At 35.6% G+C, this 24298-nt stretch overlaps 1 protein-coding gene across 1 annotated transcript in view; it reads right to left on the reverse strand.

Moving 5' to 3' along the window:
• Nucleotides 1-1201: 1201 nt before the first annotated feature.
• LOC138700554 (pancreatic triacylglycerol lipase-like) overlaps nucleotides 1202-24298 on the reverse strand; it is a 50009-nt gene continuing 26912 nt past the window's right edge. Inside the window, exons 6-8 of the mRNA XM_069827139.1 lie at nucleotides 20477-20662; nucleotides 15424-15589; nucleotides 1202-2501 (exon numbers count right to left, since the gene is read on the reverse strand). Of these exons, the coding sequence (XP_069683240.1) occupies nucleotides 2411-2501; nucleotides 15424-15589; nucleotides 20477-20662 (443 nt within the window). The 3' untranslated portion in view covers nucleotides 1202-2410. The remainder of the gene's footprint in view (nucleotides 2502-15423; nucleotides 15590-20476; nucleotides 20663-24298) is intronic.

Raw genomic sequence — 24298 nt, forward strand, 5'->3', positions numbered from 1 at the left:
TGTGCCGTTTTTCTTTATTTCATCAACACTCTCCATAATTCCCCTTATGTTGTATAGGACTTGGAAAGTAGGGCACCAATTCTGTTTATGTGACGCCGTACAGGCTATCCGCCATGGTGGGTATTCCTCGCGGTTTGCCCAGAAATTGACATATGGCAAAGATGGTGGTTTCTAGATGACTATTTCCATAAAAAGCACCTGAACCTTCCAGGATCTAACTCTTGACGTGGGCATGATCTAGAGAGCATACCTGCACAAATAGCGCTCAACGAGCGCGCGCGCTCCTTCGGAGCGGGAGCAGGAGAGCCGTGTTTACCGCTCGCCGAAACGGAGAGGATGATACGTCAGAATGACATAGACTTGCTATGGGTAGAGGAGAGGGAAACGACCACTCAGTTACCTAGCGGAGTGCAGTGTGTAGGCCTATTCTCAGTAACTGTTTCACGTTGCTTTCCTACTGCTACAGTATAGTATGGCGGAATCTAACAGACGGAACATAACATTTAACACTTAACGATTTACAGCTTGAATTTATTGATCTGCAATGAGACCTAAGGGCTAAAGATCGTTTGAATAATACTACTAGACTGGTTGAGTTTTACAAGACTAAACATTAGCAATAATATCCAGGACTACACAGGCTGACTGTGAAAATGATTGCTATGCTTGGCTTAACATTTATATAATATGTGAGCAACTGTTTTCTATAATCAACTTTAATAAATGCAGACATCGAACATCTGTAACTGATGTTTCATTACGATCAGTAGGCTAATGTTTCTTTCAGCTGCCAACAGCATAAAACCTCGTTTTGATGTACTGGTAAATAAAAATGTAACAATAGTAATATGCGTTACAAGAGCGGTGTGTTGACGTTTTCATGTTCGAGGAAAAGATTGAAAAAGCGAAACGTAGTTGAGCTTTTTTAATTTCCGAGAACATGAAAACAAACATACCGCTCGTGTATCGTACATTATTTTGTGCGAAGATCGTTTATTACATACCTGAAAGACGAATTTCTAATTAGTTGCAATGAAATCTCCATCTTGGTTTCTATTCAATGACGGCAACTTTGGAAAACAAATATATCTATCTTCAACATTGTTGCTATAAAATGTTTTCTGTGTTTACTATACTCCAGCAGGCCGTGATGTACGTCTGTCTTTTTTTTTCCCCAGTCTATAAATGCGTACTTAAAACAAACGGTAAGGTTATGTAACGATTTATTTTTCATTTTAATATTTTAACAATATTATTTATATGACATATTGCAGTAATAACATCGGCATCTGGAATCTTGTTGATTTTTTCACGCCTTCCTTAATGTTACTTGCATTACAAATGCAGTAACTTTTGTGGTGTTGTAGAGTTTACTTAATTTTTGCAAATATTTAAAAACAATAATTGACATTGCAATTTAGGTGAAATTGCAGTGGTAAGTTTCCAATTTATAATTATTACTATGTTAAAAGTCTCTAAAAATAATATGTTAAAAGCCTAAAGCAATAAAATGAATATGGCGCTTAAGCGGTAAGAAGAGGGAAATTGTTATGTGTGTTACGTTGGGAATACTGAATGTGGTATTTCACACTTACCGCGTATTGGTTCTGTGCGGAAAGCAAGCAAATACGCACGATCTCGCACAAAATGATATTGTACATTTAAGTAGCTATAGAATTTATATTATTTCTGTAAAATAAATATTTTTTTATTAATTAATAATAGCCCAAGATAGTTTTGCAAACACTGAACGGAAATTCATTTCATAAACATTCGTAAAAGTACTTTTTTTTGTGTATATTTTGTATGAAATCACCTCTTCTTCCAGTCCACCCTTATACAGAGCGCAGCTAATATCTGCATTCCGCTCATGAGCTCTGAGCCGGCTCGGAGAGCGCAAACCTTGTGCAGGCCTGATCTAGAGAGATGCAGAACTGGGCGCACCACGTGAACTTCGAATTAATTTATGTGTGCGTGTTAAACAAACTACAACTCTCACAGTTAACAACTTACTTTGCAATTATTTACTTATAAATTACAGACTCAGAGTACAAAACAAGTTGAAGACATCACATCTTACTGACAGATCACACTTTGCCGAAAAATAAAGAACTGTACTATGTACCGATCCTTTGTTTCTCCTGGTATTATCCAGGAAGAAAAGGTTTGAGAGTCAGCATGTTTCCGAATCGTATTATCTCTGTTTCTGACTTGTCCAAGAACTGCTTTAGAAAGTGTTGCGTTTGTTCAAAGCATTTTCCCAGCTGCAAAATATGTCAAAACCACTTTTTGGAACAAGAGTCAATATATTGCAAAAGACAATTCATGTCTGATACCTACAATAAAGATAAAGGAATGTGAATAATGACTGTTTATCTTGTGTAGGGTATTGCTGTAGAGTATCAAGATTTTAATGACGTCCAGTGAGCGGTGAGATTCTGTGCTTTCCAATCGCAAAAGGGGACTTGCCATTTGTGTCCACTCTGTATATGCCCCGTGCACTGTAAAAGAGATAAACCTGTATTAACTTATCGTAAAGAAGGTTTTGCAAGTCGATCAAGGTCTAGAACATATTTAGGCCCGGTTGCAGAAACACCGATCAAAATATGATTGGCAATCAAGGAGGGTTTGATTGGCCATCAGTTCTATTTCTGTTGCAGAAAGAACAATCAGTGTTTGATCGGAGATCAGTCTTCCATTAGATTTGATCAACAGATTTTTGCTGGTCAAGTCACTGATCATCGATCAAGTAGGCTATTAATGTTGTTCTGTTTGTAATGCAGTTACTGTAATTATATAGTAAATAGTTATAGCGTAACAATATTGTTTTCGACGTAATGGATTCTTCTGATGAAGAAATTTTAGAATGAAAAAAAAAATATTATTAAGAAGAAGGCGTTTCCGTGATGGACATGAAATGTCTTTATGTGTAATGACAGAATCTGAGCAAAGATTTAGGTTAAGTAAGGATTCGTGTGTTTTTTTACTTTCAAAAATTGAAACAAATAGGCCTATATGCAGACAGACAAATCGAAACCTTTCATTTTCTCCTATGAACCAAGTTCTAATAATGCTGAGATTTTATGCTGTTGGAATTTTTCAGATGGTCTTGGGTTATCTTGTTAGGGTCCACAAATCAACTATTTTCCGAGTAGTTAGGAATGTTACGTATGAAATTGCTTTGTTATGGCAGGGTCTCATAAATTCCCAAACTTCAAACAAGGAACGATTTGAAATCCAGAGAGAATTTTCAGCCATGTCAGGATTTCCAAGTTTAGCCTAATATTGGTTGTATAGACTGCTCACATCCCCGTCCAATCACCTGGTTGAAATGATGCCGAACTTTATCGAAATAGAAAAGGTTTCTTTTCTGTGAATATACAAGTAATATGTAGTTTACATCATCATTGAAATTCTGGAATGTTGTAGCTCGTTGGCAGGGTTCTACCCATGACAACACAATATTTTTAATGAGTAGGTTACGAGCTCAATTTGTAAACAGAGATATGGGAAATGGAATTATTTTAGGTTATGGAGGCTATGCATATTCCAATTTCTTGTCGACTCCCCTAGCAAATCCCACAACAGAAGCCCCCTCACGTTTTTTTTTTCTTTTTGCTTCATTTTTTTTTCACTATATTGTAGTATATATACAAATAGAATCCGCCTGTTTCCTTTCTACAAAAAGCAACAAACCAGCAAAACATTCACTTGTTTTCCTAGTCACCGCCCACTTGATGCATTCGTTTCGCGACTTTTAAAGAGCATCAAATTGGCTGTGGTTGCTAAATAGCGCTGTTGTCAAATGTATTTCTTTCCCAAATCAGCAATTAGTAAATTGAGACAAGTTGATTGGAGATTCACGTTTGTGCAACGCAACGAACAATCAAATAAATCAGACATCAACTGACTGGCGATCAGGGACTGATTTGATTTGCGTTTCTGCAACCGGGCCTTAATGCTACTTGAGTCGCTATACCATGTACTTTACCTGTAGTTGCCGCAAGTAAGGACACAGTCCTCTGTGCTCCGCTGTTAGTCCCTATTTACACTAGCTTAATGTCATTCGACTTATAGCGCGGGTGCATGCGCAGTACGGATTTCGTTTCTTCCCTTTCGACATCTGCTGGGTAGAAGCTGTTTCTATTTGTATGTATGTATTTATTTACACTGCAAGTGGGCATGCAATCGATGGCAGTGGTATACACAATATAAACAATACACAATAAAGAAATGATAAGCAATATTTACAATACACAATACAATAAGAATACACAATATAATTTAACACAATAATAATAAAACATAAATAAAATACCTAATTTTACATTACAACCTACATTATTATGTACAGGCCCTACATAAGTTTCAGTAGTCTTTCACTTTATTCTCATCTCACTCACTGTAGTGGCACTATGACGCATTTCACTGACACTTTAGCACACATTTCACTGACACTATAGAACACATTTCATTGACGCTATAAATTATCACTGATCGGAACTATTCACTGCACTGTAAAACCATAACTTCACTGACTCACCTCGCTTCACTGATACAACAGTTCAAATAAGTCAAATAATTACACCCTTATGCATACTGTACTTATAAACAGAACTACATTTAAACTAAACATTTCTAGTCTAAGACCCACTTACACGCTATTTTTAAATAATTTACAATTCAAACCACGGAAGTAACTCGTCAGGCTAAATAAATACATGTCACCTTAAAAAATTAAATGTTAAATGTCGCCTTAATTTTAATTTGCACTTTATACACAACTTTTTAAATTATTCTTGAATCTCCTTAAGGAAGGACAGCCCTCAAAGACCGCTGCAGGTAGGTCATTCCAATCATTTATAGTTCTATTTAAAAATGAGAATTTACCTACATCCGTTTTCTGTTTCCTACATTTGATTTTAAAATCATGATCGTTCCTACCATAGTGCGTTGGCTTTCCTAACCGAGCCGTTATGTCTACCCATGCTTTCTGACCTAGATGTGCTCTATACAATGATGTTATTCTAGTTTTCCTACGTCTGTTTTCCAAAGTTTCCCATTTAAGTTCTTTTATCGTATCGTTCCCATCTTCTCTTTTACCTTTAACAAATTTAGCTGCCCTATACTGGATTCTTTCTAAGGAGTTTATCTGATATATTCTATAGGGATCCCAACATGTAGTTCCGTATTCCATTAACGGTCGCACTAACGTTAGATATGCTATTTCCCTCGATTTGGGGCTAGCCTTTCTCAAGATTCTCATAATAAAGTGAAGTGCCCTCCATGCTTTACCCGTAACATTATCAACATGCTATCCCCAAGAAAGTTTGGAGTTTAAATACACTCCTAGGTATTTACAACATTGTTCTTGCGGAATTACAACACCACTGAATTCGTAATTAAGACTAGTTTCGTCTCGGGTTTTACAAAATGTTATAGATTTACTTTTAGAACCATTTACTTTCATCCTATGCATTAACGCCCAGTTATAAATTTTATTCAAGTCTGTTTGAATAGCATCTACATCTGAATTATTTCAAATCTATCTATAGATAATGCAGTGATCTGCAAATAGCCTCACATTTGATGTAATATTCTGGCATAGGTCATTTACGTATATTATAAAAAGTAATGGACCCAGAACGCTGCCCTGTGACACACCTGAATTTATATTTCCAATTTCCGATATTTCATGACCTACTCTAACTCTCTGAGTTCTACCTTTCAAGAATTCTTGGTTCTATAGCACCACTCTTTTATCTATTCCTAGCCTACTTAACTTATATATTAATATGTCATGTGGTACCAAATCAAATGCTTTCGAAAAATCAATCACAACTGCATCGATTCTTCCGCCTCTATCTACCTCTTCAGCTAGATCCTGAACCAGCGACGTAATTTGACTATCACATGAGAAGCCTTCCCTAAAACCATGCTGGCGGTTGTAAAACCAGTCTTTCGCATTTAGAACATGACGAATATAATCCGATATCAAATGCTCTATGAATTTACATACGACAGATGTAAGGCTAATCTGTCTGTAGTTTCCGACATATAATTTATTTCCACCTTTATGTATGAGTACAACTATAGCTGATTTCCAGTCACATGGAATAGCTGCATTGTTTATGGAAACATGAAATATACGCATTAAGTATGGAATTATGGCCTCGGAACCTAATTTAAGAATCTCTGTAGCAATACTATCTGGTCCTCTAGACTTCCGACTTAATTCTGTGCGATATTTCCGTAGGTGGGCCAGCTGAATTCACGCGACAGGACCCGAACATGGTTCGGAAAAGCAGTAGCAGACAACTTTTAATCAGCTGTTTCTCTGTTCCCGCGAGCATTGTAGCATCATGTCAGAGTGGAACAAAAACCAAGTAATGAAATTAATCGAGCTTTAAGAGCAATGTCCATGCTTATATGACATCAGAAGTAAGGACTATCACAATATGATTCGGAGGGAAAATGCACTGAAGTTTATTTGTAAAAATTTGGAGTCTGTTCGTCCCAATACTATTCCCTCCGACATCAAAACAAAAATAAAGAACATCAGGAGTCAATATGCAAGAAAAAATTTAAACTTACAATTCATTTTAATACAATAAATATCTATTGGACAATTTTGTTCCAGTTTGAAATATCTACTGAGAACATGGAATAACTCTTTCTCCTGCCTTCTGGATATCCATTTCCTTTTCCAGTCTCTCTTTGTTTTGTTTTTGTTTTTTTTTCTTTTGCTTCTCATTAGTGCAAGCTAACAAAACACTTGAACCTGCAGAAGCTAAAACAGCTGCTTTTATATTGTTCTAATCCATTCTGTTCATTTAAAATGCTCACCACATCAATCATACGTTGCTCTAGCTCTACAAGTAGCCTCGAGTAGCAGACGAGAAATCTGCCAAGAGTGAACGGTGATACTACATTTAGCCGACAGAAAGCGCTTGATATAGGACGTTCAACGAGTTAGAAAGAGAAAGATATAGAGTGGTCATTGCGCCGCCATGTTTGAAGAAAATTGAACGACCGTCGGTAATGAACTTATGCGCCCAAAACAAAGTGGGCGTGGTGATAACTGACATTAGAATCGTCAGCTGTCTTAATTTCGTTTGCTTAAATCAGTTAAACTGAAGTGGAAAAGCCTAGTATTTCGTCAAATACGTGCTAGGAACTTAATCTAAACTTATGTACGCTAAATTTAAAACACTTGAGCTATTCCTAGAAGGAATGCTTAAAAGAATAACCTAAGCAAAATTGTCATGTAGTATGACAAGAAGTCCTAGCAAATATACTGAAAAAAATGTTAATATTCCTAGGTTCTTTTAAATGCGACCTGCAAGATTGCCTATAAAATGAACGAGTACGATTCAGATGATTTTATTAAATTGTTTTCCCAGTCTCTACACTTTGCAAAACTATTTACTCTACCATAAGATATAGAATGAAAGTAGGCCCTATCTGTAGTAAACAACCTTTACCTCCAAGCTTGTAACGTGGGTGAAACATGACAAAACATGCTTTCAGTTTTTTTGTTACAGTAAAGTATAATTATTATCGAAATGTGAACGTGAGGCCAACAGCCGGCTGGTCTGTCTGAGCCTTTCAAGGGCTGTGGCACCACAGATAATTATTAGTGTATAATTGAGCACCCACGTACAATAATGGGGTAAGTAGTTACGAAATATATTCATACTTACCCCGTTACTGCACGTGGGTGCTCAATTATATTCTTTCATGTCCTTCCAGTCAAAATACTAACAACAATACGACCTACCCTAGAGTTTTGCGTTATTTTGGATGCGAGTGTCGAAATACAATTTTAATATTTGATTGCTATTACTAGGTTTGAAACGGAATTGTAGCGGTTATATCCGTATTTAGTTTAACTTTATTACTAGTGTACCATTTATTTGATTAATCATTTGTCTTTGAAATAGGCCTACTTCTTATAAGCTACAGCTCATCGTCTTCTTGTATAAGCAGTAGGGACAGAAGGAGCAAAAATAAAGGATGCCGGTGTCGAAATACAGTTTTAATATTGTATTGCTATTTGTTTTTCACTGGGTCTGAAACGCAATTGTATTGGTTTTATCCGTATTTAGTTTAAGTACATTACCAGTGAACCATTTATTTTGTTTATGCCGGGCGTTGTTACACATTTATGCATGAAAAAAAAAATGCTGCTAATTAACAAAACTGTGGACTTAACTTCATAAAATTTACATGAAAAATGATATATCAGTTGTCTTTTTCCTTTTGACATTGTAGTTATATGCAGCACATACAACAGGCATGTTTTTTCTTCGTTTTTTTGTACTTCTTACCTCCGTTATACAACATTGTAAGCAGACGAATTTTTACAAAGGTGGGCGCTTAGCTCAGATCTGCCGTGTTTCGCGGTGGCACCGCAAAGAGCGCTGTACAGGACAACATGGCCACTCTATAGTCTTCTCTTTCTAACTCGTTGAGGACGTTGCTCGACAACTTGCGTCGACTTGTGGACGAGAAATCTGCCAAGTGTAAACGGTGATGCTACATATAGCCGACAGAAAGCGCTTGATGTTGCGCGACAAATAGCAAGTGTAAATAGGGACTTATAGATACATTGGTGCTGCGAGTTTATTCACTGTGTTTCAGGCCCAATGCCATTAAAGCAAACAAGCAATAGCCTTCTATAAACGATTAGGTTATATCTGCGGTGCACAACCCGCGGCCCGCCACTATGTTTGATGCGGCCCGATAGTAAAGTTTCAAACTTAAAATTAAAAAAAATATATTTGAACAGACTTGTATTATTAATTACTATAAATTACAGTAATCACTAATTAGTAAGACATTTATGTAAATTATTTATTATTGGAGGATGTCTGCGGCCCTCCAAAAGAACATTTTTTAAGTATTGGGCTGCAGTATTCATAAGATTGAGCACTCCTGTGTTAGATGGACTTGGTTTATTCCCTATTTCAGTGACAAGATTAGATATTTTGTGAAGGCAATAACCATGCCTTGTACATTTGATTAGGTCTGCTTGACTTGGTTTAGTCCTAATTTCAGTGACAAGATTAGATATTTTGTGAAGGCAATAACCATGCCTTGTACATTTAATTAGGTCTGCTTGACTTGGTTTAGTCCTAATTTCAGTGACAAGATTAGATGTTTTATGTAGGCGATAAGCATGCTTTTCACAAACGATTAGGTTTCCTTGGCTTGGTTAAGTTCCTATTTCATTGACATGATTAGATGTTTTGTGTAGGCATTTGACAAACGATTAGGTTAGCTTGGCTTGGTTTAGTTCCTGTTTCAGTGACATGGTTAGGTGTTTTCTGTAGGCGATAAGCATGCTTTTCACAAACGATTAGGTTTGCTTGGCTTGGTTTAGTTCCTATTTCAGTGACATGGTTAGGTGTTTTATGTAGGCGATAAGCATGCTTTTCACAAACGATTAGGTTAGCTTGGCTTGGTTTAGTTCCTATTTCAGTGACATGGTTAGGTGTTTTATGTAGGCGATAAGCATGCTTTTCACAAACGATTAGGTTAGCTTGGCTTGGTTTAGTTCCTATTTCTGTGACATGGTTAGATGTTTTGTGTAGGCGATAATTATGCTTTTCACAAACGATTAGGTTTGCTTGGCTTGGTTTAGTTCCTATTTCAGTGACATGGTTAGATGTTTTGTGTAGGCCATAAATATGCCTTTTCACGAACGATTAGGTTTGCTTGGCTAGGTTAAGTTCCTATTTCAGTGACATGGTTAGATGTTTTGTGTAGGTGATAAATATGCCTTTAACAAACGATTAGGTTTGCTTGGCTTAGTTTAGTTCCTATTTCAGTGACATGGTTAGATGTTTTGTATAGGCGATAAATATGCCTTTTCACAAACGATTAGGTTTGCTTGGCTTGGTTTAGTTCCTATGTCATTGACATGATTAGATGTTTTGTGTAGGAATTTCACAAACGGTTAGGTTAGCTTGGTTGGGTTTAGTTCCTATTTGAGTGACAAGATTAGATGTTTTGTATAGGCGATAAATATGTTTTTCACAAACGATTAGGTTAGCTTGGCTTGGTTTAGTTCCTATTTCAGTGACATGGTTAGATGTTTTCTGTAGGCAATAAGCTTGCCTTGCACAATTGGCTAGGTTTAGTACCTATTTCATTGACAAGGTTAGATATTTTTTTATAGACGATAAGCATGTCTTGTACAAACGATCAGGTCAGATCTTCCGTCAACATTCCTCCATTTCATCATTCCATAGCATTCCCCGATCGCGGGTTGGCGACGCATGGAAGAATCTGGCCTAGGGAGGAGTGAGATGCAACGAACCGTACCATAGTCAGCCGGTGTGAATATGGGAATGCGCCTAGTTTGAGGGTTATCGCTAAGAGATTATGAAAGGTCGCCTTTGAGAAATTTCATTCCACTCCATCATAGTATTTAGTATAAATTATTATTCATAGGCCATTATACTTATACTTAGGTCTTTTAAACAACCCGGAGATTCATTGCCGCCCTCACATAAGCCCGCCATTCGTCCCTAACCTGAGGAAGATTAATCCAATACGTACCATCATATCTCATCTCACTCAAATCCATTTTAATATTATTCTCCTATCTACGTCTCGGCCTCCCTAAACGTCTTATTTTCTCTGGCCTTCCAACTAACACCCTATATGCATTTCTAGTTTCGCCCATATGTCTACATTTTCTGCCCATCTCAAACGTCTGGATTTAACGTCCCTAATTATGACAGGTGGAGAATACAATACATGCAATTCTGCGTTGTGTAACTTTCTCCATTCCCCTGTAACTTCATCCCTCTTAAGGCCGGTTCACAATAAACCGGGAACCAAAACGACAACGAGAACGAGAACGGAAATAATGTTAAAATACGTGTATTTAAATGTGACCGTTCACAATAGTTAATTGTGAATGCTCATATTTAAATACATTTATTTTAACAATATTTCCGTTCTCGTTCTCGTTGTCGTTTTCATTCCCGGTTTATTGTGAACCAGCCTTTAGCCCCAAATATTTGTCTAAGCACCTTATTCTCAAACACCCTTAACCTCTGTTCCTCTCTCAAAGTGAGAGTCCAAGTTTCACAACCATACAGAAGAACCGGTAATACAATTGTTTCATAATTCTAACTTTCAGCTTTTTTGAGAGCACACTGGATGGTAAAAGCTTCTCAACCGAATAATAACACGCATTTCTCATATTTATTCTGCGTTTAATTTCCCCCACGAGTATCGTTTATATTTGTTACTGTTGATCGAAGATATTTCAATTTTTCTACCTCTTCAAAGAATAAATTTCCAATTTTTATATTTTTGTTTTGTACAATATTCTGGTCACGAGACAAAATCATATACTTTGTCTTTTCGGGATTTACTTCCAAACCTATCTCTTCACTTGCTTCAAGTAAAATTTCTGTGTTTCCCATAATAGTTTGTGGATTTTCTCTTAACATATTCACGTCATCCGCATAGACAAGAAGCTGATGTAACCCGTTCAATTCCAAACCCTCTCTGTTATCTTGCACTTTCCTAATGGCATATTCTAGAGCAAAGTTAAAAAAGTAAAGGTTATAGTGCATCTCGTTGCTTTAGCCTGCATTGAATTGGAAAAGCCTAAACGGACTCTGCTCTAGGTTTCACTGACACACATTTTAATTAATCGAACTAGTTTCTTGGGAATACCAAGAAAGGCCATAAATGAAAATATTTTTAATTTAATCAAGTAAATGTCGGCAGATGGTGAGATTAACAGACAGATAGGCAAGCAAGGAGATAGAAACATACTCGTACATAATTTTGAGATGTAAGGAAATTGGCTCTCAGTTTTAAAGAACTCAGATACACAGATTTATCAATTCAGTATCTTATAGAATTGCATAAAATACGTACATAAAATGGATAACTTACGGTGCTCGACCCCGGACTCATTTCACCGGCATTATCACCTTCATCTCACTCAGACGCTAAATAACCAAAGCTGTTGATAAAGCGTCGTAAAATAACCTACTAAAATAAAAATAAAAACTAAAATAAAAATCCAGCACCGAAAGTTACCCAGCATTTGCTCGTATTGGGTTTAGGGAAAACCCCGGAAAAAACCTCAACCAGGTAACTTGCCCCGACGGGGATTCGAACCCGGGCCACCTGGTTTCGCGGCCAGACGCGTTGACCGTTACTCCACAGGTGTGGACCGGTGGGATGGTTCATTTACTAGAAGTTGTGTGTTTGTTTTAATGTGTATGTATCCGCACAGTGTATTAAACTTCAGCATATTTATATCTTCTATCGAATAATGTGTATTTATTTATGATTAATATGTGTCAACACTGTCGGTTCATCAAATTCAAAATCACTTTGAAGAAAGAATACGAGCTACTCCCTCTGTCCCATAATAATTGTCCGGTACGCCGAAATGGTATTACAGTAATTACAGGCGACGGGGCAAACGAGAAGTGCACGCATGAGGAGAAGCGCTGTAGATCAGTGTACAAGGTTATGCAGAGCAATGACGTGATTTTATTGAGACAAGCAACACACACCACCCAGAAGATTACCGAAAGTGGGTATTGGTTTTCAACTCACCGGTATGGCACTATATACAAACCAGAGTAGCAAAGCAAGCTGGAAATCGTTAGTAGAGCATACTCCTGCATTGAGTACGTACATTTGAACAGACATGGACATCCTGGGAACACAACTGGTGGTAGTGAGGGACAGGGGTAGCAAGAACCTTACAGACAGTGAACGGAGGCGTTATAGGAGTTTTTGTTGAAAAACACTAGTCTACGGCTGACGTAGTGAAGAAAGGTGCCATAACAGGTGCGGCCGAGAAATGTCATGCCAGTAAAAGAACAGCACGCTGCATTTGGGAACGGGGGCGGCAGTCTTTGGAAAGTGGATCCATGCTCATCACCAAATTAATCCCAACAGTAAATGCAAAATGGCCTCCTGGACCGCGCACAGGGAAAATTCAGGTGTCAGTTCAGCAGGATAATGCGCGTCCGCATATCGCTCCCAATGACCGCACCTGGATGGACGCTGCAGCAGCCAGTGGAATCACTTTGGAACTCGTGTGCCAACCACCAAACAGTCTGGATATGAATGTTTTCGATCTGGGTTACTTCCGGACAATTCAGTCTCTCCAGCATCAGTCAGCTCCAGAAACTATTGATGAGTTGATCGCCGCCATTGAAACAGCTTTCTCTCAGCTGACACGCCACAAGCACAACGTCTTCAACACTTTACAGTCCAATCTCATTGAAATAATGAAAGTCAATGACGGGAAGAACAAGATTCCCCATATGCAAAAGGGGCACCTGGACCACCTCAACATCCTGCCATCCCGCTTGGAGTGTCCTCGGAACATTTACGACGAGGCTATAGTAGCACTGCAGCAATAGGTCTGTGGTTATAGGCAAGCTGTTAGAATGACAACCTTCCCGGTCTAACAGGCAGTTTTTTCGTCTTTACTCGTAGGAGAATGTTTTTCTTTGTTTCACTTCTTGGTCAATTTGTACTACTCCTGCAGTTAATAAATTTGCATTCCTAGGAGTATTTATTTTCGGCTCAACGACTAACCAATTTGTACTGATCCTGGCGTCATAAAGCTGTACAAGTAGTATTCATGTTCTTTTTTTGGCTCAATGACTGGCCAATTTATACAGATCCCGGACTAATAATTTTTTTCTTTTGCTAATTGAGTGACAATTTTGTACTGATTCTGGAGTAATACAGTTGTATTACTCATTCATTTGTTTCATTTTACTCCTATATAAGCGCCAGAGTAAAATTATGGACATCGGACAAATATTATGGGACAAGAAATAAAAGCGTACCGGACAATTATTATGGGACAGAGGGAGTATAATCTAACGTTTCCATGTAATACACTAACGATCTTATTAATAAACCATGCATAAGCGATGGATGTATAAAAGCTTGTAACTATCCATGGGAATTGCTTTGCAGTAGTTGTGTACACGAAACCCCTTGTTTAAGCTTTGTATATAGAGAAAAAAAAAGACCACCTTGTAACAGTTGTTCGTATCGATTTTCATTTTATGTTTATGGTTGTCTTGTGATCACAGAACACAGAAGAACAAATTAAATAGCACAGAATAATTAAAATAATATTACTGTAGCTGTACTCCTTGACCAAAATATAGCGTAGTTTTTTTTAGACATTTTTGTTCCGACAAGTTAAATGTAGAATAATTAAATGTAAATCCTTCACTGTCACAATTGTTACAGTTATTGAAGGATTTACATTTAACAATTCCAAATATTTTGTGGTAATGGATCAGGCCCAGTTGTACTATCGATACTTAGCACGACACACTAGCGCTCATTATCGGATGCAACAGATAACCGAGTAAAGAGTTGCAAATTAAGCTTTCAGGAATAACTCCCTGTAAAGTTAATTTTAATAATTTCGAGGGTAAAATTGTTCCGGGGCCGGGTACGTGGGAGAGCGTAGGTACGTTTAACCAAAGGTCCCGGTTTCGATACCCGGCCCCGGAACAATTTTTCCCTCGAAATTATTCAAATTAACTTTACAGGGAGTTACGTACGTAACAGAAAACCACAATTTAAGGTCACACAGAGTTAGTGTGCACTCAAATGTTGATTGCTTGACTGTTGTCAGCCCACTTTGAGGTCTGTGGACATAGAGGGAAAAATTGGATCGGTGTCGGGTAGAGTTCCCGGGTAGCTCAGTGGGAGAGCGTTGGTACGTTTAACCAAAGATCCCGGGTTCGATACCCGGCCTCGGAACAATTTTTCCCTAGAAATTATTCAAATTAACTTTACAGGGAGTTACGTACGTAACAGAAAACCACAATTTAAAGTCACACAGAGTTAGTGTGCACTCAAATGTTGGTTGCTTGACTGTTGTCAGCCCACTTTGAGGTCTGTGGATATAGAGGGAAAAATTGGATCGGTGTCGGGTAGAGTTCCAGGGTAGCTCAGTGGAAGAGCGTTGGTACGTTTAACCAAAGGTCTCGGGTTCGATACCCGGTCCCGGAACATTTTTTCCCTGAAATTATTCGAGTACAGAGTTATTTTATTACTTTCATAATGAAGTAATGACGAAACTATGACGTAGCTGTGTAACAGTTGTAGTGATTAATAATAAAGAATTAAGAAACCAGAGAACCGTTCAGTATATAGTTTTCTGCTGTAATGTTTTTCACGCGACTTAATTCATGTGTCTCATCTTCGTGGCTACATTATTTTATAAGGAAGTATGTAATGTTTAACTTATAACTAACAGCCATTGAGTGTTAACATTACAACTAGGCAATGCTGCTTAAGCGTGAATAACTCATGTTGTTCCGGGATGCTAAAAAGTCGTCAGCTCCATGAACTAAGTTGCATCAAAAGGGTTATAGTCTCCCGGTTACTTACCTTGAATTAACGTATTCTCCCATAATGATGTTGTAACCAGAATCACACAAGAATGGAAAAGCAACAGCATATATTTTCTGAGAGCAATGGTATCCCCAGAAGCCTGTTTGTGTTGTTATGCTCTCAGAAAAGTACAGATTCGATCTGCGGTGGCTACATATAATATCTGAAACAGAAATCATTGTTCTGTATCATCACTAAGCTTGTAAAGTTTGGGACCGATAAGGTGCGTTACGGTGGTTTCAAGTTTACTATCCGTTCACCAGTCAGTACTCTAGCTTACATTAACAGTGTACCTGCTGAATACTCCGTTCGCCAGTAACTACTGTAGCATGTGGAAACGGTGTATCTACTGAATAATAATGTTGACGGTTAAAGGTTCTTAGGAGCATATTTTTGCAGCGGAGTTTGGTGAGTGTTTTGAAGTGAATGACGGGAACATTACTTACTTACTTACTAGCTTTTAAGGAACCCGGAGGTTCATTTCCGCCCTCACGTAAGCCCGCCATTGGTCCCTATCCTGAGCAAGATTAATCCATTCTCTATCATCATATCCCACCTCCCTCAAATCCATTTTAATATTATCTTCCCATCTACGTCGCGGTCTCCCTAAAGGTCTTTTTCCCTCCGGCCTCCCAACTAACACTCTATATGCATTTCTGGATTCGCCTATACGTACTACATGCCCAACCCTTCTCAAACGTCTGGAATTAATGTTCCTAATTATGTCATGTGAAGAATACAATGCGTGCAGTTCTGTATTGTGTAACTTTCTCCATTCTCCTTTAACTTCGTCCCTCTTAGTCCCAAATATTTTCCTAAGCACCTTATTCTCAAACACCCTTAACCTATGTTACTCTCTCAAAGTGAGAGTCCAAGTGTCACAACCATAAAGAACAACCGGTAATATAACTGTTTTATAAATTCTAACTTTCAGATTTTTTGACAGCAGGCTGGATGATAGAAGCTTCTCAACCGAATAATAACAGGCATTTCCCATATTTATTCTGTGTTTACTTTCCTCCCGAGTATCATTTATATTTGTTACTGTTGCTCCAAGATATTTGAACTTCTCCACCTCCTCAAAAGACAAATTTCCAAATTTTCTATTTCCATTTCGTACAATATTCTCGTCACGAGGCATAATCATATACTTGTCTTTTCGGGATTTACTTCCAAATCTATGTCTTTACTTGCTTCCAGTAAAATTCCCGTGTTTTCCCTAATCGTTTGTGGATTTTCTCCTAACATATTCACGTCATCCGCATAGACAAGCAGCTGATGTAACCCGTTCAATTCGACAGGAACATTACATGTAAATTATATAATACAAAAATATGAGGTCACAAGGAGTATTATATACAGAGATATTGTAGTACGAGATAGGAATGGAGGAAACTCAATACCACGAATAATTTTGTGATAATTCTTTTGCACATAAAGAAAGGTACAGTAGTGGCAAAAATCCGGACCGACCCTTGTAGCTGATTTTAGAGCCTTGTTCACTCCAGACCACGATAGACTCGTAACTAAGACTTTCGTGGTTCGAATCCTGCCTGGGAAGGAAACATTTTTTTGTTCCTTATTCAAATTTATTCCCAATACTTTTCGATTGCAGCGATAGTTTACTACTTAATTAACTTATTATTCCCAGAACATGAATTTTACCAGCTATCGAAAAGAATTGGGAATAAATTTGAATAAGGAACAAAAAAAAGTGTCCTTCCCAGACAGGATTCGAACCCCGAAAGTCTTAGTTACAGATCGATTAATTGGTCCTGACAGCTCAGCGGCGCGAAAGAGGGGAAGTAATCGGAGGAGAGGGGAGTGTTCCGGAGTATTGATAAGGGCGAGCAGTCGGTAAATGCAAGCGAGTGAATATATCAAACACCCCATGGCGTAACTAAATGGACTCGCCTGTCCCATGCGCACATCTCCGGCGACTGTCGGGACTAAATAATCGTACTGTATTAGTCTATCGTGCTCTGAAGTGAACAAGGCTCTGAAATCACCTACAAGGGTCGGTCCGGTTCTTTCTGCCACTGCTGTACATAAGAATATATCTTTGTAATGCTATGTAGCATATATTCACTTTTAGAGATGTCCAGATTTGTTTATGTGCACTTTGTTATTCGCGTAATCGATCGCAAAACCAAGTCAGTCTCCTCGTACTCTCTCACATCTCCGGCCTATGTACGATGCTGCAGTCAACTTGTGTAATCGGTCCTCAACATTACAGGAATAATAATCACAAATGACTGACAGTAATATCTTGTATTACTACGTCTGATAAAAAAAGTGTGGTATCCGGATAAAAGGCATGAAAAGATGTCCGGATGGATGGATGAATGAATGAAATGAATAAATGAAATTGAATGAAATGAATGAATGAAATTGAATGAAATGAATGAATGAAATTGAATGAAATGAATGAATGAAATTGAATGAAATGAATGAATGAAATTGAATGAAATTAACGAATGAAATTGAATGAAATGAATGGATGAAATGAATGAATGAATGATATGAATGAATGAAATTGAATGAAATGAATGAATGAAATTGAATGAAATGAATGAATGAAATTGAATGAAATGAATGAATGAAATTGAATGAATTTGAATGAAATTGAATGAAATAAATGAATGAAATGAATGAATGAAATTGAATGAAATGAATTAATGAAATTGAATGAAATGAATTAATGAAATTGAATGAATGAAATGAATGAATGAAATTGAATGAAATGAATTAATGAAATTGAATTAATGAAATTGAATGAATGAAATGAATGAATGAAATTGAATGAATGAAATGAATGAATGAAATTGAATGAAATGAATGAATGAAATTGAATGAAATGAATGAATGAAATTGAATGAAATGAATGAATGAAATTAATGAATGAAATTAATGAATGAAATGAATGAAATGAATGAATGAAATTGAATGAAATGAATGAATGAAATGAATAAATGAAATTTAATGAAATGGAATGAATGAAATGAATAAATGAAATTTAATGAAATGGAATTAATGAAATTGAATGAATGAAATGAATAAATGAAATTGAATGAAATGAATGAATGAAATTGAATGAAATGAATGAATCAAATTGAATGAAATGAATGAATGAAATTGAATGAAATGAATGAATGAAATTGAATGAAATGAATGAATGAAATTGAATGAAATGAATGAATGAAATTGAATGAAATGAAAGAATGAAATTGAATGAAATGAATGAATGAAATTGAATGAAATGAATGAATGAATGATTGAATGAATGAATGAAATTAATGAATGAAATTGAATGAAATCAATGAATTAAATTGAATGAAATGAATGAATTAAATTGAATGAAATGAATGAATTAAATTGAATGAAATGAATGACTGAAATTGAATGAAATGAATGACTGAAATTGAATGAAATGAATGAATGAAATTGAATGAAATGAATGAATGAATGAAATTGAATGAAATGAATGAATGAATGAAATTGAATGAAATGAATGAATGAAATTGGATGAAATGAATGAATGAAATGAATAAATGAAATTGAATGAAATGAATGAATGAATGAAATGAATAAATGAAATTGAATGAAATGAATGAAATTGAATGAATGAATGAAATGAATGAATGAATGAAATGAATGAATGAATGAATGAATGAATGAATGAATGAATGAATGAAATGAATGAATGAAATGAATGAATGAATGAATGAAATGAAATGAATGAATGAATGAAATGAATGAATGAATGAAATGAAATGAATGGAATGAATGAAATGAATGAATGAATGAAATGAATGAATGAATGAAATGAATGAATGAATGATTGAAATGAATGAATGAAATTGAATGAATGATATGAATGAATGAAATGAATGATATGAATGAATGAAATGAATGAATGAATGATTGAAATGAATGAATGAAATTGAATGAATGAAATTGAATGAATGAAATTGAATGAATGAAATTGAATGAAATGAATTAATGAATGAAATGAATTAATGAATGAAATGAATAAATGAGATTGAATGAAATGAATAAATGAAATTGAATGAAATGGATGAATGAAATTGAATGAAATGGATGAATGAAATGGATGAATGAAATGAATGAATGAAATGGATGAATGAAATTGAATGAAATTGAATGAAATTGAATGAAATGAATGAATGAAATTGAATGAAATGAATAAATGAAATGAATAAATGAAATTGAATGAAATGAATGAATGAAATTGAATGAAATGAATGAATGTAATTGAATGATATGAATGAATGTAATTGAATGAAATGAATGAATGAAATGAATAAATGAAATTGAATGAATGAAAGTGAATGAATGAATGAATGAATGAATGAATGAATGAATGAATGGAAGGGGAAATATTTATAATATAATTTTCTTCTTGTAACATTTGAAGAGTCCACTGCAAGAATGATGGATGTCATTTTTAATACATTTAGCAGGAGAAGCGATTGAAAATTTGAAATGCTTAGCGCTCAAAGCTTAACTGTGATTTTCCGATCATTACTGGACAATGACTATCAGTGTTAATGCCATATAACTCTCTATGTACATTCTATATGTCTTAAGCTATGCATTGACAGTCTTGGTTCATTTTCGACAAGAAAGTGACATCCATCATTCTTGCAGTGGACTCTTCATTTCTCAATATTGATGGCATTGCGTTTTTGTATGTTTTCTCATTGAAAGATTAGGAATTAATAAAAACGTTTCAAATGAAAGTTGTTTGTTTTGAAGAGCTCTGTCAAATGGTACCCTATTTGACCCCGACTCCCATTTGAAATTTAAAGTGATACGCCACTGTTCCTACTTCCTGTTAGAGCTGATTGATGAAATCAAGCTCAAGTGAATGTTCATAAGATGTTTAGTTACAAATATTTCTGTCTCGAAAATTTTAATGTACTAGTTTCCGAAATAAATTACTGTTACGGGTGATCTGGATTACCTTATATAGGCTACTGTATGTCTAACATAAATTGAATGTTGTCTCTTCATATATTAACATTACCAGTCAGTTGGCAATCTGGCTGCAAGGGTCCTCCGTTCATGTAGAAGTCCACGTGTCCCAAGGCGTCCAGCTGTCCTAACAAACCAGCGTTTGTATGCACAATGTCAACGAACTCTGCATCATCTTTGCTCAGTATATATCTTTTATTTCCATACTGAAGGAACAAGGGACCTGCCGGTTCAAAACCTAAATAGAAAGTATGGAAAAACATGCATTTACTTACCAAATAGTTGTTCAAGCTACGATAAGAAATTGGTAAATTCAAAGAGTATAATTTTTCGGAGTACATTTAGAATTCAAATTTTATATGTTAGGCCTACTCTCTTAAATATTTGATATTTAGTTTTATTGTTTTAAAATCTATACTAATAATAAATCTGTAGCCGAAATGTTTCTGTTCATTTTGTTTTTTTTTTTTTTAAAAATAATTGGTCCTAACATATATAATTAACCACCCTGAAACCGAAAATCGCTTTTTTTTAATTTTTGTTTTGTATGTCTGTCTGTATGTTTGTTACCTTTTCACGCGATAATGGCTGAACGGATTTCGATGAAAATTGGAATATAAATTAAGTTCGTTGTAACTTAGATTTTGGGCTATATGGCATTCAAAATACATTATTTAAAAGGGGGGTTATAAGGGGAACTGAATTAAATAAATCGAAATATCTCGCGTATTATTGATTTTCATGAAAAATGTGACATAACAAGCGTTTCTTTAAAAATCATTTCCGATAAGGTTCATTCTTTGAAAAATTTTGATAGGACTGATATTTAATGAGATAAATGAGTTTTAAAATTAAAATAACTGCCATCTAAGGCCGTAAAATGAAATAAAAAACAAATGACTTCGTCTATAAGGGGCCTTGGACAACAAAAATCGAAAGCTATGAAAGATAGCCTACAGAGAATGTTTCTGTGTTTGTATGAAGTAATATCGGAAGCTAAATTAACAGATTTGTATAATTAATTATTAATTCACCATTGGAAAGTGTAGTTTCTCTAGATGGACATAATACTATAATGTTATTACAGTAATTTCTGATATAATAATATAATATAATATAATATAATATAATATAATATAATATAATATAATATAATATAATATAATATAATATAATATAATATAATATAATATAATATAATATAATATAATATAATATAATATAATATAATATAATATAATATAATATAATATAATATAATATAATATAATTTAAGTTATTTGAAGGGTTCAGAACCATAGTGAGCCAAGCGCCATTTACTGAATACGTAGAAACAACAAGGTTAAAATTAAGTTATTACCAAAATTCAATGGAAACATATAGCAAGTAAAATAAAGTACACACATTAAATCTAAATGATGTCAATGTTCATTAAACTATGGTTGCATGTAATCACAATTAAGAAACATGTTAAAGGAATTGTCATTGACGTATCGTAGGAATACGTACCTTAATAACCAACAAGTTTAATTGTAATTTTATTATTATTATTATTTATTATTATTATTATTATTATTATTATTATTATTATTATTATTTAATTGAATGTTATTATATGTAGCATGAACTAAAAAAAACAGAGATACCAAAAACTTTTATTAGAAATGAAGTATTGTTGTTGTTATTCAACTGTCCGAAGACAGGTCTGAACCACACAACTGATACCAACAAGGCACCACTTATGAGGCAACTAGGCCAGGAGATAATGAAGTAGACTGGTCAGTTCCTTGTTCTTAAAAATTACGTAACATGTATGGTTCTTCATTCTTCAGATGTCTCCTTTTTTACTCGTTAATATATAATTAGAAAACAAATTTATTATTATTATTATTATTATTATTATTACTGCAAACTATTTATTATTGTGACAGTACAATTCAAAAGTGCAACTTTGTGGAATTTCTCCCGCGACAGTTATAACTAGACTTCGAGGAATTGCCACGAGAATCGCAAGGTTTACTACGCACGCGATGTAGACTGTATGAGAAACGGACGTGCAACGGATGGAGTATGCCTCTGATGTAAACACTGAGCAGTATACTGCGGTTACAATAAAACCTGTATCCTGCATTCAAGAAATATAATGGGTGATCATTGAAGCAGGAAACGTCTAAACATGTAAATACGCAATTATTTTGTAGTGAGATATATTAACTCTTAAAATGTAGTGTAATATACTCACATCATCCTTGAATATGTACATTGAAGTTAAGAGTTACGTATAATTTGAGCGACTGCATAGTGAACCTCCTCCGATGGTCACTAAAACAGTTTTTATATTGGGAAAATGTACGTTCAACAACACACAATGTAATATGTGCATATTTGAAGAACTTTTCAGTACACCAACTTCAGACGTTTTATCGTGACCTCATAGTACATCATTTATAATACGAAGTTGTGAATAGGATAATTTTTAGAAATAATGTTTCTCAACTTACATTTTATTTTTTCTCAAATTAGTGAATTATTATTTTGGATAACAGTTTGTGATATTTTATACACTATATTAAGGGCTTCTGGGAGATTAAACGATTCTAACAGTGTGATGCTTTTGGACACGATTTTAAAATTAGAATCAATGAACAGAATATCTTCCAATAGCTGTTCAGAAGGCAATGATTTTACAGCCACAACAGCGGAACTGTCTGTGCTATCCAATGCATCATTTACCTTCATTATTTTGCGGTAATATTTTGCATAATAATTAACAGCATACAACCACGTTTTCCAAGGGTCAAGACTGGTTGCGGGGGTAAGGATATTCCAGGAGCAATTGTTTGGAACAGCAACACTCTCATTGTAGTATGTTTGATTGAATTCTTGTCTGCACTAGACAAATGTTAAGCTTTGACTATTCCAACCACAGTAATGCAAAAACAAGTGCTTACTTAGGTATACATTAGCTGTAGCTGCTCTATCTATTTGGACCGGTCACAACTATTAACATGAACTGCTTATACTACGAGACCGGGCGGTCGCCCACCTCCTCTATACTACCGTACATCGGCAGCCTGATAGCATGCTGCGTGTGGCAATTCAACGAAGTCTAGTTATAACTTAGGTCGCTCATGCTTGTAACATGAATCAACGATCGACTATCTTCGGGTATTGCGCTTATCTCTTCAGCTGATTACACTATCAACACTTGCTCTCTGTAACAACTTTTATACGTTGGCCTTGAGACGTCTGGTCTATCTGCTTTACGAAATAGTATCAGAGAAGCAGCAGACCTTATTATTGTTGACATGTTACGGTCTACATTTCGTTCCACTACTGAAAGATGGAGTGTGTGCTTTGACATAAATTGCGTTCATGTAGAAGAGACGTAGAATGATTGTAAAACTTCACAGTAACATTGGGTGTATTCAGCCAGGACAGCGCTGAGATAGCACTGAAATAGCGACTGCATTGAGCGTCTTGCTGACCGAAAGCGCTGAAATACCAGCCGCCATTTTTCGTAGCAAAATTTCTTTCGCTTTAAATTTACTTCAAGCCAGCGAAAGTGGAGTGGTTAGGAAACAACCAATAGTGTGTTATATTCCGGGCCAGACGGAACAACGGTGTGTTTTTTTTTTTTGTAAACAGAACGGTCATTATGGAGTCTGGTCGTTCTACCAATCACAACTGCTATAACTCAGCAAAAATGAATAGCTGAATTAGCAAAAATGAATAGCTGAATTAGCACTGATCCGGCTGAATGCAGCAATTGATTTTTCACAATAACATTGATTTTTCGATCACTGCCTTTCTTCAGTGAAATAGATAAGGTCTTTAGAGATACACTGTATCAACGTTCTTCTCTAACATAGAA

The sequence above is a fragment of the Periplaneta americana genome, chromosome 5 (genome assembly GCF_040183065.1).
Source record: "Periplaneta americana isolate PAMFEO1 chromosome 5, P.americana_PAMFEO1_priV1, whole genome shotgun sequence".
NCBI lineage: Eukaryota > Metazoa > Arthropoda > Insecta > Blattodea > Blattidae > Periplaneta > Periplaneta americana.